We start from the raw sequence: 26,939 nt of genomic DNA, 5'->3' as shown, positions 1-26,939 counted from the left end.
TATAATATTTCAGGATTGACCGCACTAATCTTATTCGAACTGGTCGCGATCGAAAGCTCACATTCACATTTTATTATACAAGTGCCGTTAGATTTTTGATTATGGCTTTAATTCCTGAGATATTTTAATCATAAGTTGATATAACCTGTCAAATGGCATGAATTCCAGATAAGCTACTTAGTAGCGCGCGACGTTTATGCAATGAAATTGGTAACACTCGATATTATACAGTGACTCTCATTGTTCGAAACCTTATTTTTGATTATGTACTTGGCGTCGCGACGCTACCGCGTCGCTTGATATAATATACTAAAAATATATAACCTATTAAAAATAATTAGTATAATTAGTATAATATTATTAAAAACTAATAAGTATAATTACACAATAACATTTCATTTTTTAAACAATTTCTTAGAGTCCAAATACATTAATATATTAATAAAATAATTTTAGTTTTTTCTATTGGAAAATGACATATTATTCACAATTAATACGTACAAAGTGATTAAAAGTAAAAATAAATGAATATAAGAAACCGATATTTACTCACCAAAGCTGCAAGATTTTCGTCATTTTCTAAAAATGTTTCCAACGAATTCAATTGATCTTCTGTCTTAACAGGTAGAGGTGGAAGATTCACAGGTTTCTGAAGCCTCTTTTCATTCGGAAGAAGAGACCTGTTCAGTCTTCCTTGATTTATAATGATTGTATCAGTCTTTTTATTAATTTCTTCTAATCGAACGAATATTCTATGACAAAGCTTTTCCATTTATGCTATTTTATCTTCTTCACCAATATTAAAAATAAAGAGACAATTAAATGTAAAATAATTAAATGTAAAACATGTTTCTTAGAATTATATTATTAAACTTTATGAGAGAACTTACCATCAGGATTATTGTCTGAGGAAGTAAAGCGAATACGCTGATGAAATCCAGACTCAACGGGACTGAAACGTCTCGGTTGCAAAAGAGAGCCTTGAAAAAAGACAGAAGGATTTCGAATACGTTGCACAATTCAATGTATTCTTATAATTAGTCTGACGTTTCTTACTTACTATTTGGTTTCATTTTGTTTATCATGTATTTTGTTCCCTTCGTCGAAGGTCAAAGAGGAAGCAGAGCTTTGTGAAAAAGTATTTTCTGTAGTCTCTGATAATGTGTCCTTAATAAGTGATTGTACTTTATTCTTATGAAATAACTTCTTATTTCTACTATACTTGTTTTCGTGTGCAGTAAATGCGTCACTAACAGAAGCATTGTTAATATTGACATTGTTAGTATTGTTGTTTGTTTCCTGTCTTTTCTTCAGTCTTTCAACATTGCTTTTTGAGCATGCCTGAACATATGACTGTCAAAATGTCAAAATTAGGACTTACAGTGTGATTTCTTAAAATCAAGTTTTATATTGAATAATAATGTGACTCACCTTTGTAAGAGGAAAAGAAGTTGATGGAAGAGGGTGATTATTAAGCTCATGTCCTGTTTTTTGTATGACATTTTTTCTACTCTCTGAGCATTTGAAAGGAACGCTTGGAGGAGCTGGAATTGACTTTTTGTTACACCTCGTATTTTCTTCATCAGAATCAGTGTTTTCAAACATCCTATTTCGCATTCTTTTTCGTTTCCCTCTTCCAGTTTCTTTTTCAGTCTCATAGGCTGAATCTTCAGCCACAAAACCCCTAACAGCAGCTCTTGCTTTTATATAGAGATCTGCAAATTGGGTCAAGTAAAAATGACATGAGGATAATAGAAGGAATAAAATAAATAATAAATTTCTATAAGACTTCAACATTTACTCACTATAATACCTCAGGACTTCAATTGCATACTTTGGCCAAGAACACTCAACAGGTTTTTCTTTCCTTACAAAATTACCTGCATCTTGATCAGATGGAGGCCAGTAAGTAAAACCTTTCATTTGTTCGTCATCAATATCAGTTAACCATTTCGTTAGGCCAACCTCATAATTAATTTCTTCCTCATCACTGTTATTATCTTCTTGTGAAAACTTTAAAACTACAAACTAAATTACAAGATTTACAAAATTTAGCACTTTTAAATATAACGTAGAAAATAAAATTATACATGCATACTTTCATATAGGAAAATTTTGAACTGCAGAGGATGTGGTTTAAGATGATTGCAGCGCTTGAAAAACTGGAAATGTATGTAACAGTGGCACACATAAAAAAGAATTATGATCTGGAATAAGCCAACATTTAGCTTTTATTTCGGACATTGACAAAATTCTCACATTTTCATTTAACTGAGAGACAGACAAAATACTAAGAGTAGATGAAGGAAAAGGATATGTATAAAAATCCTTACTTTGTTGGAATTGTTTTCCAACTAAAAATATGCGATTCTCAATGTGAACAGTATCTTCAAGAATTATTACTTCATCAGTAATCAGTATGAAGCATGAATCCTTTTTCCCAATTTGCAGGACAACATTATCTATAGTAACACACTTATAATGCACTCCATGTAGAACTTCAATTTGTGGTATAAATCTTTTAGATAATTTAACTTCTCCAACATTACTTTCTAATATAATAGGTACAGATATATTTCTCTCCAAATCTCTATTGGCAACTTGATGTAAGGGTTTGTATCCAGATTGAAGTAGGCATTTAATAGATTTTAGGAAATTTTCATACTTAAATGCACTGAAACTTTCCAAGTGGCCATGTAAAGCACATTCTTCTGCTAAATGTGATAGTGCGTGAACATTATACACTACAAACTTTTTTCCATATATAGTGGCAGCATGTGTAATAAATGTTCTTAATAATTGATTTGCATAATCACTCATAGAATGAACCAAGATAGGATGTGATAATATGTATATAGCAGAATGCAATAGAAGAAAATGCTTATAGATATTTTCATTCACAAAATCTTTAAAAACTAAAATACCATCATACAAGCATAATCTACGAAACTCTGTTCCTTTGAAAAATTTTAGCTCTTCTAATGATCGTGGCTTTCTAGTCAAATCTTGAGGACAATAAATGGAAATACACTCTAATGTTCTTGATATTGCAGTAATAGTCATTCTGTTAAGTTTCCACATACCATTCCATTTACACCAAGTTGTGATCAATCTTTTGAAAACACCTAGATATACAAGATGGAGACTATCCAATCGGAATTGAGATACCATTCCTGTGTTAATTCTTTCTAATACAGAATGATTTAGATGATGTTGGGGTTGAGTCTATTGCAAAAATGAATAATCAGTTCTTGGAATTTCATCCAGATCAGTATATGTTACTCTATCGTCAATCCATTCATCTATAACAGTACATTTTTCACAAGACGCATAGCCACAGTGACCTATGCAACATTTTATGAAGGAGCGAGCAGGTGCATCGCAAATGTAATGCCTGATTTGAAATGGATACTTTTTATTATTAAAAATATACCCATTATTCAGCAAATTTTCAACTTCATTCACATATTCTCCAAGAAAAGTATTTAGGTCTTTAGGATCTATTTTTCCAAAATAAATAACTATAATGAAAGGAGCATTTTTAGTCATTGTAAGGTAGCCTAAAATTGGTAAAAACTTTGTCTTGGAGAATTTAAACAGTGGTAATCCATCTATATTAATGTCAATTATAACTTTACCATATATATGTAAATATTGTTCCATTTGCATAGTATCTAAATTTTTTTTGATACCTTTATACCACATCGCTGATCCATCATTAAATTTATCTATCTTCAAATTTGCTGGAGTACTCAACAAAGTTTTATATGATTTCGGTATATGAGGAAAAATTGTATTTAATTTTCCAAAGAGATTATCCAGTTTTTTCATTGAAAGATGTCCTGCCTCTAAAGCCCACTCTCGAATTAATTGAATAATACGTTGTTCTTTCTCATTCTCATCAATAAAAATATTCTCATTTTCATCTTCGCTATTATCAGAATTATTATCTTGTCTTTCACTTTGTAAACTGGCATTAGATTGAATATCTACACTATCATTGACTTCACTATCATTATTTTCACTATCATTGTCTTCACTATCATTGTCTTCACTATCATTATCTTTACTATCATTGTCTTCGTTATCATTATTCTCACTATCACTGATAATCAATTGCTGATAGTCAATTGCAACATATTCTCATCATCATGTATTATTTTTTCACAATTACCTTCGAAATCATTACTCGCATCATCATCTTCATTCAAATCAAGAAGTTCATGAATATTATTATTGTTATTTCTCTGAATTGGTTGATACATTCGGTAAAATATATTATCCACCTTGGTTCTTTTTAATGAAGCTCTATGTGCTTCTCTTTGCAATCTCCTTTTATAATTTCTACTAACCTGATGAAATACAAAAAATACTATATTACATGAGAGGAAGAAATAATATCTGTAAGTATATATGTATACAGTAATATGATCATGCAAATGTGTCACTAAATATTCGTAAAAAAATTTATCAAAAGTCTAAACACACTGTATAATTTCTTAAAATATATAAATTGATATTCTTCTTCATTATTGCATAAAAAGATATTAATTATAAAAAGTTAATATAAAATCATAGAAAAATGAATTCTTTATGAGTTACTTTGTCGCTTGTCCTATTGTTTTTTTACATAAAATACTACATGTGTGACGTAAAGCAATACACTTTACACCATATTAATTAACCATATTAAACCACGTAGTATAGTAGAAACAACAGATTTATACTGCAGTAAATTATATTTATATTTGACATTTATATTTAATTTTAATTAATTGGTATATAAGGAAAAATTATTATTAATTCAACATTTTGAAAAAACTTAAAATTACATATATATAAATGTGAAATACAAATGTAATTCACTGCAGTATAAACCTGTTGCTACACTGTATGAGTTAGGTTAGGTTATTGTATATGTGTTACACAAATGTAAAATAAACTTACCGCTGGTTCATCCATTATTTTTATGCACTTTTAACTGATAGCATTCAATGTGTTTTTTTTCAAGCAGTAAAACGTATTATCATGTACGGTGTAACTCGTCTGTACTATATTATACACGCTGTAACTCGTCCGTATTATTACACGTTATAAATTCGTCCGTAGTATTATACACGTTGTAACTCGTTCGTATTTAATATACGTCGTAACTCGTCCATATACACGTCGTAACTCGTCACCGATCGTCGATTCTTCTTCTACCATTCGACATTGCGACGCAACGGTCAGTTGCCGATTTATTTGCACATGCGCGGCAAACGCGCACAATACGAATCAAATAATGAAAAGGTGTAAATTGCTCATATATTAATAAAAACTTTTTGACTTTGTGTTTATAATATTTGTTTCTTTATGATCGATTCTATTTTGCTATTGCTATATTTCTATATATTGATAAAAACTAGTATATTTGTTGGTAATGAATTAGTAATCGCGATATATTTCGGAACACGCATTGTACGACCCTGTGCTGCTGCGCGCATTGTACGTGCTACGGCCGACCGTTACTGGCTAGCGAGCTACGCTACATATAAACCGTTCGCTTGAGCATATCACACGTTTACGTTTGTACGATTCCTCTTTTGCCTTTTCCTGTTCACCACTGCGCCCAGGTTATAGGCCCAAGCTAGGCCAAGCCAGTAACGTAAAGAAGTGCCAAAGACTTTAAAAGACGCGTGTGCGTGTCGTTAAACCGAGTGTCGAGAATCAGTGCGAAAGCTAACCTCTCCGGGCACGCGGTTGTACATTGTTCACAATGGCGACGTCGCAACCGTCCATGCACAATTTATTGCTCGTCGAACAGCTAAAAGGCAGAGAAAACTATCAGACTTGGAAAATCAGCATGCGAGCGATCCTGGAAATCGAAGATCTGTGGGGATGTGTCACAAGCCAGGCAGAGTACATCGCGAACGCCAGCAAGGTCAGTCGTGCTCAAGTAAGAATTATACTCGGCGTAGATCCGATACATTATGTACATGTGCAGGATTTAACTACCGCTAAAGAAGTGTGGGAAAGTCTTCAGAAAGCGTTCGAAGACTCAGGTCTCACAAGAAGAGTCGGGTTGATAAGAACAATGACGACAACCAAACTCGCGGATTGCGCGACAGTAGACGAGTACGTCAATAAAATTATATATACGGCGCATCAGTTGCGAAGTACCGATCTTACCGTACCGGATGAGTGAATAGGATTCTTATTATTGGCAGGACTTCCCGACGAATATCGACCAATGATTATGGCCCTGGAAAACTCAGGAATGCGAATCACAGCCGATTCAGTAAAAACGAAGATTTTGCAAGACGTAAAGAATAAAGAAAGTACAGTAGCCCTTTATACGAAGAAGGACAAAAATAAGACGCGATATAAAGGCCCTCGATGCTACAAGTGCAACGGACATGGGCACATAGCAAAGGATTGTACGAGGAAGATTAGTAGTTACGATTCACATGGTAATAAGACCACGAAGACGAGTACAGGTACGCACAACGACAAGGTTGAGAAAAACAAGCAAGACAAGCCGAAAGAAGAAAAGACCTTCGCAGCGTTTTACACATCGGACCATTCAAACCTTACCACGTGGTACGTAGACTCGTGTGCATCCACACATGTTGTTTTTAATGACAAGCATTTTGAGAAAACTAGTGATAGCACAGACATTTTTATTTCAACCGCAAGCGATCGCATGAAAGCTCAGGCTGTTGGTAATACAAGATTACAAGTGGTCACACCTTTGACTATATAAGTATGGACTGCTAGCAGTCCCATTTTTCCTACTTTTTCGTGTATCCAACATCTGTCGCGCTACAAGGTACCAAATGGGAGAGCGGCGAACTAAAATGCAACGCCATGCTTGTTTCGTATGCATGAAGCCTGTCGGTGACTGACGATGTTGACGGTAATTTTAATTCCCGATTTTTATTTTAAATCGCAGTCTGTCAACTAATTCTCAATAAAATGGTGGTGTATTGTTACGTCGAGGGATGTACTTTGCGACGCCGTTTATTCCAAGCGGCGTCAAGCGCGCGGCCCGTCTTGCCCGCGCTATCGACGTCGCAAACCCGTTGTTACCGCTACTCTAATTTTTCGATACTTCCTTAAGATTGGGCGCCAGGTGCGTCTCTGCGCACCACTCGAAAGTCTTCAGGAACGCGACTAGCTCTCAATTCTCCTTCACTCGGGCGTAGGAAAGTCAGTTGGGACCGCTGGAAGGGCAACCGTGAGACAATAAGGCTCCAAACAATTAAATAACAATTAAGTCGTATATTTCGTTCGCTAGTACATCTGACGGACGAATTCTCGTCCGCCAGGATTCTCATTGATGATCGACCGGATTGCGCGCAACTCGGAACGGTCGGCGGAGCGAATATCTCTAAGGCGGCCGCACCGCTATCCGAAACTACCCGGAATCGACTCTCGACGTTCGCTCGGCAAACGGGTCGGACATCCAGATGAACCCGGAGACCCCCGAAGAAACGCCACACCTCGGCGAAATCTTGCTGGTCCCGTGGTCCCGATACGACTCCGGCCCCGATACGCTCTACGGCAGGCCGACACGCGCACGCAGCTCTGAGACCCGCTAAATCGCCTCGCAATATGGCTCAGGCCCCGCGACGCTCTCAACCCGCGACCGTGAGCACGATACGATACGATACGATACCCTCGAAACGGAACTCGACGTGTCGATCTCCCCCGGGAGTCGGTTACGGCAGCACGGTAACGGCCCATGACGGGCACCACATCGAGCTACGGCTCCCGCTGGCCCCGTTCGAACGGGTCTACTCTCCACGACCTCCGCCGCCGCCCGATTAACGAAGCTTCAACTACGCATTACTACGCGAAACGCGACGCAGACAGACTACAGCGGAAAACGATACATCACGCGACACGGCGAAAAACGGTACTTTACGCGAGGACGATGAACTTTGCGCGAAAACGATAAAGGCGATACTTTACGCGAAAACGATCCTGCACGGCATGACGCGACCTTCGACCGAACGGCAAAGGTCCCCGCACGTAATTCGGATCGCGACACTCATTTCGACAACGTACCGCTCGCAATTACCAAACACGACTCCGACAAGTCCCGACAAACAACGATACTTTACGCGACAACGATCCAGCACGGCATGACGGAACGGCAACCCTCAATCGCAAGTTCCCCGCACGTAACCCAGATCGCGACAATTACAATTCGACAAGATACAAATCGCGGTTACAAAATGGACGAGAGCTGGCTGTGACTATTGATAGGAGCGTCTCTCATTAACGCGAAATTAACCGGGGCCGACGGACCTCGCCTCGGTACATCTCGACAACAGTAGAACGGCATAGTCGCCACACGTGGCTCAAAGATCGTGCATAAATCCGCGTAAGTACGGGCCGTCGAGATGCCGCGAGGTTCCGCTTAACCGGTTATGTGGACTATCGTCGCAGAGTGGAGATCTTACAAGTCGGCTCGTCCCTCGATGTCCGTATGTAGGGCCCACGGCAGGATCGCTCTCGTCCTCAAGACGTCGTCACAGCGCGGCAGCTAAGCTCAAAGTCGTCGTTACCGGGGCTCGCCGGGAGGTCCTTGCCCTTCGCGCATCGATCTGTGCAACCCTCGCGCATCGATCCACGCATCAAACCGCCCCTCGCGATCGCCGCGTTATCGCCGCCGTCGCCGCTATCGTCGGCTCGGCGGGTTGCCGTGCGGCAGGCGCCAAGTTTGAAACTCCTCGATCCCCTTGCCGTGTGTTACGCCCTTGTTCCGCTGCCTCCGGACGCCGGCTGGCCATGCCCTTGTCCGGGACGCGGACAGAAGCGACGACAGGCTCAGGCCTTGTCCTGGTAGCCGGGTTTACTATATCATCGCAGACGGCGGGGCAATCCTCGTAAAGCTGACGTTGGCACTCTCCCTTGCTCTTCCTTGTGCGAGAGTTGTCCTTTCGGGGTTGGTTCTGGACGGCGCGGATCCTCCCCGACGACCCCGGAACCCGTGCTCCGCTTCTCCGGACTCCTTAGCCTTCTGAGTTTCCCTCAATTTCCAGTGGATTACATAGTCCAGACGATGATCTCTCACTCTGCGAACACTAATAAGCGCGTGTGCTTTCTGCACGGCACAAATAATCACGGCAATCGCTCTACGAAAACAAGCCTGACGCTCCCTCGCTTGAGGGAACGATCCCACCCAAACTGTGCCACCTCGATCGGGCGAACCCTTGTGACGGACGCGCAGGCGTCACGTCACAACTTCAACCCTGTATAAAAAAAGTCTCGGGAGAATCAGGAACCAGTGTCATTTCATAGGTAAGTTAAAACCTAACCTACGCTTCATTTACAAACGATTTCTCGTTCTGATATTTCAATTCATTTATTTATTGAGAATGAGAATGTTTTGCGCGTGTATTTAAATTTTAGTATTGTAATTCATTTCCATTGTTTGTGGAACGGAATGTTTACAAATCTATTAGTTTAGTTTTAGTTTTAATTGATAAGAATTACTAGTTTCTTCTCTGGTAGAAAAGAGTAATCCCTATTAATGAAAACTAAGATTTTTAAATGAAATCTTAATACCTATTGAAGCATTTCAAATCCATTTAATTCTATTAATTTGTATTCGTTAAATATGCAGATTTCCAAGAGATCCAAATCTCCGTGCTCAGTGGATTAAGGCTCTGGTAGAAGGCAATCACCAACTGAATGCTGATACATTACCAATATATATTTATGTTTATATGTTAAAATATATGTATTTATGTTATATATAAAAAACATGTGTTATTTTAATATAGTTTATAACTTTGACATTACAAAATCACAAACTAGTGTCATTTCATGGGTAAATTAAAACCTAAGCTATGCTTTATTTACAAACGATTTCTCATAGTGATATTTCAATTTATTTTGAGAATATTTCTTTCTTTTATTAAGAATTAGTTGACAGACTGCGATTTAAAATAAAAATCGGGAATTAAAATTACCGTCAACACCGTCAGTTACCGACAGGCTTCATGCATACAAAACAAGCATGGCGTTGCATTTTAGTTCGCCGCTCTCCCGTTTGGTACCTTGTAGCGCGACAGATATTGGATACACGAAAAAGTAGGAAAAATGGGACTGCTAGCAATCCATACTTATATAGTCAAAGGATTATATAAAGTAAAAACATCTTTATTATATTGTAAATATATATATATATATATATATATATATATATTGACAATACGTAGGCTGCTAGAAAAGGTTCTGCAATCTAGTACTTCCAGTGGCGTCAACGTTCTGCTACTATCATATCCGTAAAATTAGACGTTTCTAACCTATAATTCAGTTGACAGTTTGTACTCAGCCAACTAGTTTTGTTTGCACAGTATTTTAAAAGAAGTTATTTTGTGAGAAAATGGAAATTTCGCGTGAAAATTTTCGGGCAATGATTTTTTATGATTACAAATGTAGTCTAACTCCGAAACAATGCATTGATTGACTTCATTTGGCTTTTGGGGATGAAGCACCATCCAATAGAACTGTTTATAATTGGTTTGCCGAATTCCAGCGTGGACGCACCTTTCTTAGTGACGAATTTCGTGAAAGTCGTCCATCCACGTCTGTTATTGCCACTAATGTTGATGCTGTGCGTGAAATAAATGAGATCGGCATGTGACATACCGCGAGATTCAGGCAACCTTGGGCATTGACATGAAAACAATACACACGATTTTGCATGATCACTTGAACGTATGGAAACTTTGCAGTCGTTGGATCCCACACAATTTGTCCGAAGCTCAAAAACAGGCTCGTGTTAACTGGTGCAAAGAAATGCTCAAGAAATTCAACCGAGGTCGGTCAAATTTGGTCTACTACATCGTTACTGGGGACGAAACGTGGATCTATTCGTACGAGCCCGAAAGTAAACAACAATCCACTGTTTGGGTGTTTCGAAGTGAGTCGAAACCAACAAAAGTTGTTCGTTCGCAGTGCTGCCAAGCAAATGATTGCTTGTTTCTTCGGTTACACCGGACATGTGGCAACCGTGGCTTTAGAAGATCGAAGGACTGTAAATGCTGATTGGTATACAACAATTTGTTTGCCAGAAGTCATCAATTAATTGCGTAGAACAAACCGAAATCGTCGCATCATCCTTCATCATGACAACGCCAGCTGTCACTCAGCACGTCAAACAGTTGATTATTTATCCAGTAAAAATGTCGAATTGATGACTCATTGTCCGTATTCACCTGATTTATCATCTAATGACTTCTTTTTGTTCCCAAACATCAAACATAAGATGCGTGGTGAGCGATTTCTGCCGCCTGAAGTAGCTGTTGAAGAATTCCGAACACTGGTTTCTGAGGTTACAGCCTCAGAGTGGAAAAAATGCTTCGAAAATTGGTTCGAGCGTATGCAAAAGTGTATCGATCTTAAAGGCGAATACTTTGAAAAACAATAAAGTAAGTGGATACTCACCGTGTTTACTAACAAAAATCGTTCGACCGAGCGATTTCGGGAATAGTTGCGTTTACTATTATTACGTCCAGAGACTGCACGGTTCCTTGCTTCCAAGAAATATAGCGATATCTTTTTTTCATTGTCGAACAATATAGCGCGACGCGTCGATCCGGTCGCGTGTGGTCAGTAGGGCCCCAGTGAGGGATTAGAAAAATCAAATGATACAGCTGCGTCGGATCATCTCCGAGGAAATATCCTCACAGGAGCCGCGGGTTTGACACACGTGTCCGGGCAGGCGCGATATTAGATCCCGATATTAAACCCTTTGATCTCTAACGATCATTCTTGAATTAAAAAACAATAAGCCGCATCGCAACAAATTCGGCCACGCGTGACTGTAGGCTCGTGGTGTCAGTTTGGGATATCGGTCTTCCGGGAAGAGAAATGATACAGCTGCGCCGGATCATCTCCGGGTAAATACCTTCAGAGAAGCCGCGAGTCCAGTCGCACGTGTACCGGTGCGAGACTTAAGAGAACCATCTGCGAACGGCTTATCGCCTCATAGACCAACTGTCGATACCCGCAATTAATTAGCGAACGGTTCCCGAAAAGCAGTTCCCCGAAAGGTAGTTCCCGAAAAGCTACCCCTCTTCCACACTATTCCTATCTTATAAAAGGCGATGACCACTCCGGAAGATACCTTCATTCATTTCTGTCAGTCTACGCGAACGTAACCAGTTATCTCACGCTATCAAACGTTTATCCCGGTGTTGTGCGGAAGTATCGTTCAGTGGTCAGTACCAAGTTCGTTCAGTGGCAAGTACCAAGTTTACCAAAGGTCCAATTGACACTCTGGTTCACTGCCTGGGGACCTACACCCACTGCAGGGGCAGAAACTTCCGACCGGCCAGCATTACATTCCTCTAGTTCGCAACCGGAATCCTGCATACAAGTAAGCGAATCCTCTGTTTGATACTTTTTCTCTTTCTTTCTTTCCCCTTTTTTTACTCTGTTTGTTAGTCTTCGCCGACAACTCTCATTCTCATTTTCCTCTTCTAGTCTCTTCTACCTTTTCTATCCTTTCCTCCTTAATTTATTCCGTTTGCCCCTTTTTAAGTGTCTCCCAACAAAAGATCCCGGAGCCCGTCTCCCTCTTCGGGACCGTCTCGTATAGATCAAGGGTTGTGGTCTGGGGGCCACCCATCGGGAGAACCACCGCGGAAAAGGAACGCGACCAAGACCAATTCGCGGCCCCCCTCTGCGTCATCTACTTGCTCTTCGGTTATAGTATTAGATCCTCCTCGGCCTCCCTCCTCCGCCTCCTCCGTTCAAATCATTTCATCCCCTTCTCATCGTGCATCGCCATCCTCTTCTGTCCAAATTTTGGAACCTTTACCCCGATCTCCTTCTCCGTTTTCTGTTTCCTCGTCATCTTCTTCTTCCTCCTCTTCGTCTCACTCCTTTTTCGACCACTTCAAGCGCTTCTCTTTCTATATCCCCTTCTCCTTCTCTTACACCGCCACCTTCGTGTTATTTCTCACTTTCTGAGACCTCATTACGGGCATCCATCCAAGCATCACCGCCTAGCTCTCCCCGTTACTCTCCCTCTATTTCCCCAGCTCCCTCCTCCCGACACCTATCACCTATACAACCGGGTGATTTTGAGGATTTCCCAGCTTCCCCCTCTCCGTCACCCTCGGTGGATGAGGACACAATATTAGAGTTTGTCCGTCGTTCACTAGTACATCTCGGTGAACGATTCCTCTTCATCTTCCCTCAAATCACATACCCTCTTGCACCTGATGCCCTCGTTCTAGACCCCGATTTCGATCCCATTCCCAGTCTCAGCGCCGCCCTTCGGCACACAGACCCAGCCGTCGGGATACCCCTCATAGTCAGGGGTCGGCTTTTTCCTATCTTAATCCCTGCCACCCTTCTGCGCCGATACTTTTTAACTAATGATTAATGTTAATTTAGAATTAAAATAAAACATTATGTTAGTTCCAATTAGTAGATAATTACTAATCCCTCTAAAAAACCTTACAAAGGTAAAAGAATACGCCAAGTACATAAAAAAGCAAAACCAAATATGATGAAATCCATAGTTAACTAGCCAAGTACCTAGAAGCAATTCAGTTTGAGGATTTGTAATTTGAAATAATACTTGGCGTGCCCGGGTCGCATTGGACATGCATTCTTCTAAATTTGTACTGCCTTGAGTATTTTCACTAATGACTCGTAAATCTTTGTATTTAGTAATATTAAAACAAATACGTTTACAGTTTTGCACATTAGCGGAATGATTATAAATATCTCTTTTCATTACTCACTCAATACAAATAATTTACACATACAGTTTACACAAAGTATAGGTAGGACGTACGTTTTAATGCGACCCGGGCACGCCAAGTATTATTTCAAATTACAAATCCTCAAACTGAATTGCTTCTAGGTACTTGGCTAGTTAACTATGGATTTCATCATATTTGGTTTTGCTTTTTTATATACTTGGCGTATTCTTTTACCTTTGTAAGGTTTTTTAGAGGGATCTCATTACTTTTTGTAAAAATGTTTTATATTTCATTAATTTTTAATGTTTTTATAGAAAAGTACATAAAAATCAAAAATAAGGTACCGAACAATGAGAGTCACTGCATAAACATCGAGCGTTACCAAGTTCAGTGCATAGACGTCAAGCGCTAACGTATAGCTTATCTGGAATTCATATCATTTGACATGTCACATAAACTTGTGATTAAACTATTTCAGGAACTAAAGCCGTAATCAAAAATCTAACGGCACTTTTATAAGATAATATGGGTGCAAGCTTTCAGTTGCGACTACTCCAAATAAAAATGGTTCAGTCAATCCTGAAATATTGTAATTGAATGTTAGAATTGTGACGTTTCGTTCTTCTCCTTTTCCGAAATCAGGTTCAGACTCACGTACATATGTTCGCACATACACATTCAAAGCGATTTTGTACTTTTTTTTCGTTGCACCACATCGACGTCGTCGTCGTCGAATAAATTAAATCGTGCATGTATGAACGCATGTGTGAACGCAAGCTTGAGGGACACAATCGCTTTGCATGTGTTTGTGCGAGCATACGTACGTGAGTGGTCTGAATTCCATGAAAACCAAAACGTCACAGTTTTAACATAACGATTGGAATATCTCAGGATTGCCTGCACCAATTTAATTCTAATTAATCGCGTTCGAAAATGTGCACCCATATTATCCACTCTTAAAAAAGCCGTGTTAAATATTAAATCGAAATCATTGTTGCCTCTTTTCCGCGATGCTGATTGGTTCTCTCGCTTGGCTCGAACTTCGTGTAGCTTGAACCTCGTGTTGCGAATGTCAGAATGTCATAGTGGCTGTCAGTGCGGTTATATTGATAAAATATTGATAAATAAAACATTAATATTGAAAAATAAAATAGCACGCATAGCGCGCGCCTGTGTTGCTAGTATTATAAAAGTGCCGTTAGATTTTTTATTACGGCTTTAATTCCTGAGATATTTTAATCACAAGTTTATGTGACCTGTCAAATGATGTAAATTCCGGATAAGCTACTTGGTAGCGCCTCGACGATGTTACGCCAGTGCTGTATCAAGCGGCTATTTATTTTTTTATGTACTTGGCGTCGCGATGCTACCACGTCGCTTGATAATTTAGAATTAAAGCAAAACATTTTTTGTTATTGAATATGTTAGTTTCGATTAATAATTAATTACGATCTGCCAAATAAGCAATGCAAATAATATTTGCATTTATAAATTACACATTTTATTAAACACCAAACAACACGAACACTATATTTTCTTGCAAGCAGATGTAACTTCCTTCTATTTTAAATATAATGTTTTTATATTAACAAAATAAGCGTGTACTAAGTTATTTTGAATCCCCTCTACTCATCCCCATTTTTAGCAGGTTCTACAGGTCCTATCCCAGGTAAAAGGTATTCAGTTCCTTGACCTAAAAAGGGACCTACGGGCAGACCGTTTCGAGTTTGGGGTAAGATCGATCCCCGTGGTCGTTGACCTTTAAACCGGAACCCAGTGGTCAGTCCGACTCGTACTTTGGGGCCTGAGTGCAACAAGGTACGAGAGGCGCTCTGTTGCGCCCTTCCTTCGAGCTCACGGAGCTCTGGACGTAACACTATCAATGATAAACATTCTCATATCTTTCTTTGAAAGAGAGAAATCCAAATCGTCGTAAGATCATCATAGCACATTTGCTTCTATTCATCGTCATCTGTGTATAAAAGAAACTGGTCAACATTTTGAGCATTTGTTATAAATCCAAATAATTTACTCTCTTGCAAAAATGGCTCATTTTTGGGTTTCGGTATATTAATAAAAGTTGCTTGTTTTGGTGTCCTCTATAATCCCCTGAAGTTTGTCGGCATGTTTTTGGAACATCCTGTATATTATATTATATTGACAATATAATGTAATATAATATAATATATAAAGAGGCAATATAATATGTAGAATGGCAAGAAGATTGTTTTAGTTTTGGAAACGCGACGTAATTTTAGTTTTGTTTTAATAGCGCGGTGATCGCGTTCAGTTTGATATGCGGTTGACGATTTATGTTACTTTGTTTCCGCGGGCGACCACGCAGCGGCGTGAGCAGCGCGAAGAGAGTCGAGATCTGGCAACGAGCGAGTCAAGACGTGTTACGCGCAAGCCAGTTGTTACATTACGTTCTTCTATTTTATTGTACCGTATCTCAGTAAATTCTTGTGTGGATCATCAAGGATTCTTGTCATCTTTATCCCACTTTCGATAACATCCCACAAATATAATATATTATATATGATATTATTTGTCTTACAATTAGTTCGATTCATATGACTTTTCGCATAGGCTTGCCGGATCTGCCGGGCAATGCAAGCAACCGCGATTTCGACTGTATCGCTCGCGACTTCATCGCGACGTCACACGATTCGGTCATAGGCAGACAGAGACAGCAAACTATATGGTGGCTCTCATCTACTAACCGAAGACAGCCGAAGCACTGAGCGCTTGTCTGCGTCATCTCCACCACTTCGGTGAGGCGTCAGCCGCACTTAGAACATATACTACTGAAAGGGGCACTGAGCACCAATTGTGTGTCCAACATCTGTGCGAGAGAGAAAGGTAGAGAGTCCCATTTGTCTGCAATGCGCATGCGCAGATATCGGCGTTGCTATAGTTACGTAAACTTACGTGCTCGAGCAAAGCATATAGCATGTCCTCCACAACGATACCATAGCAACGCCGATATCTGCTCATGCGCATTGCAGACAAATGGGACTCTCTACCTTTCTCTCTCGCACAGATGTTAGACACAGGTTCGTTCCATAAGATGTATAGGCAATGCCTCTTCCAGTAGTATGTGTTCTAAGCAGCCGCGGCCGCGATCTGGCGTCACTACTTCCGACCTGCTTTTCTCAAGCCGCCATCAGGCACTAGCCGTCCTATCGATATCGGCGCTAGTCGCCCCGTTGATACCAAAGATATAGGCGCCGTTATTACACGAATAATAATAATAATATCTCAGACGTTGTAAGGAAGACAAAATAAATTCATGTTACGTTTTTAATTTGTGACCAAGTGTTGTTACTAGCGGATCTCTATCTTACCTATTCCTCATTGCGACACCGAACTGTGAACTAAGAATTAAGAAAGCGAGCGTTCCTGTATTGCATAGTTTCTGCGCACATATCACTCAAAACTGTATAAATCGAAATTATTGTATTGATGACGTCATATGGACGTGGTGTCGGTTAGAATTAGACAACTTGTGGCACCGAATTTCAGGTCGCGTGCGACTGACAATGATTGCTACCAACTTCGCACTATTCTATAAAAATTGCTATGAAAACACCGTTAATATTATTTATTGTTACGTCCAGAGCTCCGTGAGCTCGAAGGAAGGGCGCAACAGAGCGCCTCTCGTACCTTGTTGCACTTAGGCCCCAAAGCACGAGTCGGACTGACCACTGTATTCCGGTTTTAAGGTTCACGGGGGTCGCTCTTACCCTAAATCCGGAAGGGTCTGCCCGTAAGTCCCTTTTTAGGTCAAGGAACTGAATACCTTTTACCTGGAATAGGACCTGTACGACCTGCTGAAAATGGGGATAAGAAGAGGGAACTCAAATAATTAACACATCCTTTTTTTGTTAATTTAAAACATTATATTTGAAAAAAAGAAAGTTACGTCTACGTACAATATCATATAACTAATAAAATAGCCTGTCTACGCCAGGTAGTCCCTGGACCGAAATTAAAGATTTCAAGAATTTTCCCATTACCTGGGGGTGAACCCCTATCACCATGCGAAATTTGGTGTTTCTAGCATGTCGGGAAGTACCCGATCAATTCAACGACAGAATAGGGATTTTATATATATAGATGTTCGTGTTGGTTGGATTTTTATAAAATGTGTAATTTGTAAATGCAAATATAATTTGAGTGCTTATAACATTTGGTGGCAGATTGAAATTATCTAATAAACGAATAGAACATAGTCAGCAACAAAAATGTTTAAAAATGTTTTAATTTAATTCTAAACTAAAATTAATCGTTGGTTAAAAAGTAACGCTGGAGAAGAGTGGCTGGGATTAGGATAGGATAAAGCTGTCCCCTGACTATGAGGGGTATCCCGACGGCTGGGTCTGTGTGCCGAAGGGCGGCCCTGAGAGAGGGGATGGGATCAAAATCGGGGTCTAGGACGAGGGCATCAGGTGGAAGAGGGATTGTGACTTAAGAGAAGATGTAGAGAAACCGTTCACCGAGAGCCACTAGTGAACGACGGACGAACTCTAATATTGTGTCCTCATCCACCGAGGGTGACGGAAAGGGGGAAGTTGGAAAATCCTCAAAATCACCAGGCTGGATAGGTGAGAAGTCACGTGAGGAGGGTGCTGGGGAAATAGAGGGAGAGTATCGGGGAGAGCTAGGCGGTGATGCTTGGATGAATGCCCGTGATGAGGATTCGGAAAGAGAGAAATAGCAGGAAGGTGGCGGTGTAAGAGAAGGAGGAGGGGATTGAGAAAGGGAAGCGCTTGAAGGGGTTGACGGTCGGGAAAAGGAGTGGGATGAAGAGGAAGAAGAAACGGAAGAGTTTGAGGAAACAGAAAACGGAGTAGGAGATCGGGGTAAAGGTTCCAAAATCTGAACAGAAGAGGATGGCGATGCCCGATGAGAAGGGGAAGAAATTATTTGGACGGAGGAGGCGGAGGAGGGAGGCCGAGGAGGATCTAATATTATAATCGATGAAGACGTAGATAACGCAGAGGGGGGCCGCGGATTGATTTCAGCCGCGTTCCTTTTACGCGGTGGTTCTGCTGATGGGTGGCCCCCAGACCATTCCCCTTGATCTCCACGAAACGGTCCCGAAGAGGGAGACGCACTGTGGGATCTTTTGTTAGGAGACACTTAAAAAGGGGCAAACGGAATAAGTTAAGGAGAAAAGGGTAGAAGAGACTGAAAGGATTTTGTGAGGAAAGGCTAAGACGGAGGAAGAGAAGATATCCAGTAATTAGAAAAGAATTAAAGTGTATTTAAGCTTTTCCAATTACACGCACTGATTTCGCTATTTTTCTCTATGACTCTCAAGATACGTCCGCACCGTATCCTGTCTCACACAAGAGTGGTCCTCGTGGCTCCTCTATCAGCCTTCTCGCCTAATTTTCCTTAATAGCGCGAACTTTTGCCAGATGGCTGCACCGCGCCTCTGGCTATTCGCGGCTATCGATCATCGATCGTACCAAATTTCGCTGATTTATCGATACATCTTACAACTCGGCCATGCTGACACGCGACTTCGTCCCGAAGTTGTGACTGATTAGCTGTAATCGTATCACAAAAAAGGAAAACAACAAGATTCTCGTACGCTTGTCGCATAGGCGTAGCCTACGAACATGAACACTTCTATCATGGTGAGTACAACGATGTATCTTTGTCACATTTTACTTAAGACAGTGTAATTATTATTTTACAACATATATACGCTTTTTCCCTATAACATAATCTCGACATTATTAATAAATCTTATGTCTCTAACAATATTACTCGTGCTCGCCTTCAGCTTCCTCGCTTAAAGCTTGCTTTTCTACGTTCTCGCCGTTTCTCGACAAAGGTTTTATCTACATCTTAAGTTTGTCCGAGGAAAGTATCGTATCCATTGGCCTCGTCGAGAGATTAAACCCAGGTATGTCTCTAATTACGTATCGATTATTTCCAAGATTCTTTGCAACCATGTACGGACCTTTATATCTCGGTTTTAATTTCACACTTTCTCCCGGTTTCACTCTCAACTCGCGGACCATTACATAGTCTCCCTCCTCGTACAACGTCGGTTTTCTTAGTCTGTCATCGCGATATCTTTTATTATAAACTCTAATCAATTCAGTCGCTTCTTTCGCCGTGTCTCTTAGATCGGACCTTTCGGATTCTAGATTCCGCTTTACCTGAAGAAGCTCTTGGGTGAATTCTGCGAGGGAAAAGTCGACGTGATTGCGTTGTTCATACCCCAGCATCAACTTTGAGGAGGATAATTTTACTGCACTATGGTACGTATTATTAATTATATACTGCATATCGCCTAACCGTCGTTTCCACTCCGTCGGAGAGTTCAGTAGTTTTGTCAGTGAGCTTTTTAAAAAGAGATTAACGCGCTCGACTAACCCATTTGCCCAGGGTGAAGCTACGGCAACTTTCCGGTGTTCTATTTTGTTTTTCTCAATATAACCCTTAAACTCTTTAGACGTGAAAGCCGTACCTCTATCCGTCACTAAGTGCGTCGGTTTTCCAAACGTATCAAATGTCTTTCCTAGCGCTTTGATAACCGATTCTGTTCCCGCATTCTTCGTGGGATATAACCACACAAACCGAGTAGTGGTATCGATCATAACCAGTATATATTTGTAGTGGTCATCTGTTTCCGCGAGAGGACCGAAGTGATCTACGTGCACCACATCCATTGGCGCTTTCGGTAACGGATACAACTGAGTCTCGCCCTCTGCTCGCAGTCCCGACTTGTTCGCCATTACGCACGTAAGACAGTTTTTTATATATTCATTCGTTCTCTTACGCATCGTGGGGAACCAAAAATTCTCTTCTATCCCTTTTAACGTTTTCTCTAAGCCGCAATGAGCCATCTCGTCATGATGAGCTCTGAGCAAACTAATTATCATCGTTTCGGGTACCACGAATTTCATCCTGTCTCCTACCTTACGATATAATAATCCGTCGATCAATTTGAATTTATCGTTATCTTGATATTCCAATTCGCAACTTATTTCGGAGATACGAGGATCTGTTAGTTGTCGAAATTCTAATTCCCGCTCAAGAGGTAATTGACTAACGTACGCTACATCTCGGCTTAGCGCGTCCACGTGTGCCATTCGCTTGCCTGGACGATGCTTCGTTTTGAAAGTGTAACTCTGTTTGCTTTGTTCATTGCGTATACTAGTGCGTTGCAATCGGTCACCACCGTGAACTGTAGCCCGTATAAGTATATATGAAATCTTTCCACGGCTCTTACAACAGCTAACATTTCTAATTCGTAGCTATGGTAATTCCTTTCGGTTCGATTCGTCGTTTGACTAAAAAAAGCGATTGGTGCCCACACTCCGGACTTCTGCTTTTAGAGTAAGATAGCACCGAGGCCTACGCTGCTGGCGTCCGTGTGGAGTTCGGTTTCTGCCACGGGGTCGTACAATTTAAGTACCGGCTCCGACGTAAGCTCTTTCTTCAATGTCTCAAACACGTTTAAACAATTTTCATCAAACTTGAATTCGACATCTTTTCGTAATAAATCCTGTAACGGTCTAGCTTTTGTAGCGTAATTCTCTATTGTTGAATGAAGGCTTGCGGTTCGGCTTATTGTTCCGTTGCGAGCACTTGCGCACACACGCGAGGAAAAGCACAGACGATTCGATATATTGTAAAAATGTATATTTCAAGAATAAATACACAATTCACGAACATTCAAACACAACACTAATCTGTAACCGAAACCGAAACAGCGGATTATTCCGTAGAGCACACGGACTTCTCGGACACGTCGACGATCGTGTTAGCCGGGTGGAAATCGCGCAACTAGTCCCTGAGGCCTCACGGATCGGTCCTTTTATTTGCAGTTCGGTTTCCGGGAATCTTGTTATATCAATAAAACAAGATTATTTATCTCGATATCTAAGAGACGACCGAACGGAAGATCGTCTTTATTGATCGAGCTGACAGCTGACGTTGACGTCACAGCACTTGCTGCTGCGGCTGATTTCGCTTCTGTCGCGCGTTCGCGACACTATAAATTTCCGAAAATAACCTAATAGCCCCAGGAAACGTCGTACGTCGTGGACGTTACGGGGTTGTTTAAAGTTCTGGACCGCTTCGGTATGTCGCGAACTTAACATCATGCCCCCTTCGGAGATAACATATCCTAAAAATTCTACTTCTTTCCGTAGTGTTACGTCCAGAGACTGCACGGTTCCTTGCTTCCAGGAAATATAACGATATATTTTTTAATTGTTGGATAATGTAGCGCGAGGCGTCGATTCGGTCGCGTGTGGTCAGTAGGGCCCCAGTGAGAGATTAGTAAGAAACAAATGTTACAGCTGCGTCGGATCATTTCCGGGAAAATACCCTCACAAGAGCCGCGGGTTTTGATGCACGTGTCCGGGCAGGCGAGATATTAGATCCGGATACCGAACCCTTTGGTCTTACTGATCAATTTATAAAAAACAAGCAACAAATTCGGTCGCGCGTGACTGTAGGCTCGCGGTGTATCACTCTTCCTGGAAGAGAAATGATACAGCTGTGCCGGATCATCCTCGGGTAGATACCTCACAGGAGCCGCGAGTCCGGCCACACACGTACCGGTGCTTCCGGCTTAAAAAGAAACCATCTGTGGACGGTTTATCGCTTCATAGACCAACCGTCGATATTTGCAATTAAATTAACTAACGGCCCTCGAAAGGTGGTTTCCCGAAAACGCAGTTCCCGGAAAAGCTATCTCTTTTCCACGTCATCCCTATCTTATAAAAAGGCGATGACCACCCCGGAGGTCAGCTCATTCATTTCTATCCGTCTTCGTGAACATTTCGCTTATTCCTGTCAGCAACTTTTATTTCTAACGTTGGTGTTGAGCGGAAGTTGTCTCTCGCATCTTGGTGTTGTGCGAAAGTTCAGTGCCTAGCACTTAGTGTCGTTCAGTGGCAATCACCAAGTACCAAGGGTCCAGTTGACATTCCGTTCACCGTCCTGGGGCCTTACACCTACTGCGGAGGCAGACATTTCCAACTGGCCCAGCAAATTCATTCATCTCGTTCGCAACCGCAATCCAGGAAAGAAGTAAGCGAAACTTACGTTGTTACCTTTTTCTTTTTTTCCCTTCTTTCCTTTTTACTCTGTTTCTTTATCGCCGTCAACTTTAATTTTGTTTTCCTTTTCTACTCTTTTCTACTCTTTTCTGTCCATTTCCCCTGCACTCATTCCGTTTACCCCTTTAAGTATTTTCCGGCAAAAGATCACGCAGTCCGTTTCCCTCTGCTGGACCATCTAGCAGCGACCAAGGGTCGTTTCCTGGGGCCCATCCAACGACGGAACCACCGCGCAAAAAGATCGCGACCGAGATCGATCCGCGGCCCCCCTCAGCGTGTTCGGCCAGTTCATCGGTCATAATATTAGATCCTTTTCGGCCTCCTTCCCCTGCCCTTTCCGTACAAACAGTTTCTTCCACTTCACATCGGGCATCCCCTGATTCTTCCGTTCAAATACTGGAACCCCTACCCCGACCACCTTCTCCGTTCTCTGTCTCTTCAAGCGTCTCCTCTTCCGCACCCTCCGTTTCTTCTTCGCGCTCCTCTATGCGTCCTTCAACCCCTTCAAGCGTCTCTCTCTCTTTATCTCCTCCTCCTTGCTCACTTACACCACCTTCATGTTATTTTACGCTATCTGAGACTTCCTCACGAGGAAGTCTTCAAGCGTCACCCCCTAGCTCTCCCCGTTACTCTCCCTCTATTTCTCCAGCTCCCTCCTCCCTACGCTATTCGCCTGTGCAACCTGGCGATTTGGAGAATTTTTCAAATTCTCCTTCTCCTCCTCGTTCTCCGTCGCCCATCGGGGACGACGTCATAGTCGAAGAGTTCATCCAGCGTTCACTGGTAACTCTAGGAGAGCGATTCCTCCACATCTTCCCTCCAGTCACACACCCTTTACCACCTAATGCCATTGTGATAGACCCCGATTTCTTTCCCATTCCCTCTCTCAGGGCCGCTCTTCGGCACACCGACCCAAACGTCGGGATCCCTCTGATTGTCAGGGGACGCCTATATCCTATCCTTTTCCCAGCCACTCTCCTGCGCCGATATTTTCTAACCAATGATTAATGTTTAAGATAGAAATAGATTTTAGGGTTAGATTGTTTTTAGCAGTTATTATTTATGTATTTCTTAATTGGTTTTGTTGTTTCCATTTTGGATTACGGTTTTTAGAAATAGAATTTAGTTGGAGGATAAATTTAGATTTTAAGTTAAATATTTGGCGCTACATATGTTATCCTACCTTATTGGATAATTAATAATGTTACATTTAGAATTAAAACAAAATATTTTAGTTATTGCTTATGTCAGTTTTAGTTAATAATTAATTTGAATCTGCCAGTAAATTATTTTACAAACATACGTTTTATAACACAAAACAACATGAACACACCATTTTTCCCTGGCAGATCCAACTAATGTTTTTACCAAAATTGTATTGCAAGTGGAATTTTTTAAATATAATGTTAAAATTAACAAATTAACCGTGTACCGATCATTTTAATTCCCTCTATTCATCTCCACCTTCCCAGATCGTACGGGTCCTATCCCAGGTAAAAGGGATTCAGTTCCCTGACCTAAAAAGGGGCCAACGGACAGACCGTTCCAGGGCCTACGGTAAAATCGACCTCTGTGGTCATTGACCTTAAAGCCGGAACAAGTGGTCAGTCCGACTCGTGCTTTGGGGCCTACCCGCCACAAGGTACGAGAGGCGTTCTGCTGCGTCCTCCCTTCGAGCTCTCCCGAGCTCTGGACGTAACAATATAAAAGGTGATGACCACTCCGTCAGTCAGTTCATTCATTTTTTCTCAGCGTTCGCGCTCATAACTATTTCGTATCACAGTGTTGTGCGGAAGTCAGCCTTTCGTTAAACGGTTATCTTGGTGTTGTGCGGAAATTCAGTGCCTAATACCGTTTCCAAAGTTGCAATAACACCAGGTTGTTTCTCTGGTGGGGACCAACACGCCACTGCAGAATCACAAGTTTCCGATCGGCCAGCACTACACAAATTCGTTACAGCCGGAATTACAAGACGTTTCACACCTTCGAATAAGTAAGCGAACCTTCAGTTTGTTAGATCTTTCTTTCCTTTTACTCTGCTAAGTCATCACCGACCACTTTCATTTTCATTTTCTTTTAGTCCCTTCTACTCTTTTCTATCCATTTCTCCTGGACTCATTCCGTTTGCCCCTTTTAAGTGTTTTCCGGGAAAAGATCACGGAGTCCGTCTCCCTTTGCGGGACCATCCAATACAGACCAAGGGTCGTGTTCTGGGGTCCATCCACCGACGGAACCACCGCGGAAAAAGATCGCGACAGGCATCAATCCGCGGCCCTCCTCAGCATCGTCGACCAGTTCATCGGTCATAGTTTTAGATCCTGCTCGACCTCCTTCCTCCTCCTCTTCCGTTCAATTAATTTCTTCCCCTACCCATCGAGGTTCCCCATTCTCTTCCGTCCAGATTTTGGAACCATACCCTCGATCGCCTTCTCCGTTCATTCCTTCCTCGTCATCTTCTTCGTCTGCCTCGCACACCTCTTCGCGTCCTTCAACCCCTTCTAGTATTTCCCTCTCTTTATCTCCTCCTCCTCCTTCTCTTACACCTCCTTCCTGTTATTTTTCACTATCTGAGACTTCCTCACGAGGAAGTCTTCAAGCGTCACCCCCCAGCTCTCCCCGCTACCCTCCCTCTATTTCTCCAGCTTCTTCCTCCCTACGCTATTCGCCTGTACAACCTGGCGATTTGGAGGATTTTTCAAATTCTCCTCCTCCTCCTCTGCACTTAAAGGATGATGATTTAGTTGAAGAGTTCATCCGCCGTTCCCTAGTGGAACTCGGGGAGCGATTCCGTTTCATCTTCCCTCCAGTCATACATCCTCTTCCGCCTAATGCCACCGTTATAGACCCCGATTTCTTCCCCCTCCTCTCACTCAGGGCCGCCCTTCGGCAAACAGAACCAGCCGCCGGGATACCTCTTATAGTTAGGGGACACCTTTATCCCATCCTGTTCCCGCCTCTCTCCTACGCCGATATTTTTTAAGTAATGATTAGTGTTAATGTAGAAATAGATCGGTCGGCGTAGTTTTTATTTATTTATTATTTTATTGGTTGAGTTGTTTTCCCTTCGTTTTATGTTTTTTAGAAATAGACTTAATTTGGAAAATTGATTTAGAAAGTAAAGCGTTTAATTTCCGCTTATGTTTAGTTTCGATTTGTAATTAATTATAATTTCCGAGTAAACTATATTTTCAATTTACACATTTTATAGACACAAACAACACGTACACTATAATTTCTTTTTCGACCAAATATGTTTTGTACCTAGACATACTTTGTTTTTTTTTAGAATAAAATGTTTATTAGTAGTTAACTGACACCGTTGTGTTAATCATTTTGATTCCCTCTGTTCATCCACCGATATCAGTAGGTCGTACGGGTCCTATCCCAAGTAAAAGGGATTCAGTTCCTTGACCTAAAAAGGGACCTACGGGCAGACCGTTCCAGGCTTGTGGTAAGATCGATCCCTGTGGTCGTTGACCTTAAGCCGGAACAAGTGGTCAGTCCGACTCGTGTTTTAGGGCCTTACCGCCACAAGGTACGAGAGGCGTCCTGTTGCGCCCTTCCTTCGAGCTCACGGAGCTCTGGACGTAACAGACCCTTATTTTTGGGGGCTCGTCCGGGATTTAAAGTGCGATCTGTTGAGAGTGGAATGAATACGAGGTCTCAAAGTGATAAACGGGTGGTCGAAGAAAGTTACGACATAGCAATAGGCAGATTCGGTGCTCCTTCATCCTCAGCTCCTCTTATCTCTCGCACCCCTATTCTACCTCGCAAAGAACTACGCTTTCCGCCAGATCAACCCTTAGACCAAACTATAGTCGGTGACGATCCTCTTTATTTGCATCTTTTGATCATACTGGAAAAACCCTCAAATTTGCTCCCGAAGAAACTGAGAGTTCAATAACCATGGCTCAAAATCCATTCGCTACACTAAAATACGCGATTGAGGCCGTGCCCTTTTTCGACGGTAGCAACATTCCTCTAAACTATTTTGTTGAGGGATGCGAAGAAGCGAAGTCTATGTTACCGAGCGAAGCTGAATCACAATTTACGAAAATTGTTAGAACTCGCATAGTGGGTGAAGCACCCAGAACAATGCAGGGTCAAGAGTTTGATACCGTAGCTA

General features: G+C 41.5%; 2 protein-coding genes across 5 annotated transcripts; one reads left to right on the top strand and one right to left on the bottom strand.

Annotated features, from left to right (window-relative positions):
- Nucleotides 1–602: 602 nt before the first annotated feature.
- LOC105283118 lies at nt 603–5,300 on the bottom strand. 4 transcript variants are annotated; one of them, XM_026975526.1, is made up of 6 exons: nt 4,948–5,238; nt 1,806–2,028; nt 1,432–1,715; nt 1,061–1,353; nt 891–980; nt 603–689 (listed from the first exon to the last, which is right to left on the bottom strand). In XM_026975526.1, coding segments are annotated over exons 1-5 (816 nt in total). In that variant the 5' UTR covers nt 4,963–5,238; the 3' UTR covers nt 603–689; nt 891–979. The 4 variants fall into 4 exon arrangements, with proteins under 4 accessions (XP_026831327.1, XP_019888297.1, XP_019888328.1 ...); XM_020032738.2 differs by lacking the exons at nt 603–689; nt 891–980; nt 1,061–1,353; nt 1,432–1,715 and adding exons at nt 2,099–2,462; nt 2,550–4,352 and having other exon boundaries at nt 1,933–2,028; nt 4,948–5,300; XM_020032769.2 differs by lacking the exons at nt 603–689; nt 891–980; nt 1,061–1,353; nt 1,432–1,715 and adding exons at nt 2,099–2,207; nt 2,334–4,352 and having other exon boundaries at nt 1,933–2,028; nt 4,948–5,291.
- A 132-nt stretch (nt 5,301–5,432) lies between these two features.
- LOC105283011 lies at nt 5,433–6,824 on the top strand. Its single transcript, XM_011345447.3, has 2 exons — nt 5,433–6,117; nt 6,210–6,824. Exons 1-2 carry the CDS (start codon nt 5,759–5,761, stop codon nt 6,313–6,315), a joined length of 465 nt encoding a protein of 154 aa, XP_011343749.2. The 5' UTR covers nt 5,433–5,758; the 3' UTR covers nt 6,316–6,824.
- The last annotated feature ends 20,115 nt before the right edge of the window (nt 6,825–26,939 follow it).

This window comes from Ooceraea biroi, chromosome 2 (assembly GCF_003672135.1).
Source record: "Ooceraea biroi isolate clonal line C1 chromosome 2, Obir_v5.4, whole genome shotgun sequence".
In the NCBI taxonomy this organism is placed as follows: Eukaryota; Metazoa; Arthropoda; class Insecta; order Hymenoptera; family Formicidae; genus Ooceraea; species Ooceraea biroi.
Note: the sequence above shows the minus strand (reverse complement) of the source record. Positions and strands in the feature narration are given on the sequence as shown.

Bases quoted from the DNA above. Each gene is read 5' to 3' on its own strand.
- LOC105283118 (XM_011345879.3), bottom strand. From the start codon at position 3,171: ATGGTATCTCAATTCCGATTGGATAGTCTCCATCTTGTATATCTAGGT.
- LOC105283011 (XM_011345447.3), top strand. From the start codon at position 5,759: ATGGCGACGTCGCAACCGTCCATGCACAATTTATTGCTCGTCGAACAG. The intron at 6,118-6,209 runs GTACGTCAATAA...TATTATTGGCAG, and splicing joins GATTGCGCGACAGTAGACGA to GACTTCCCGACGAATATCGA.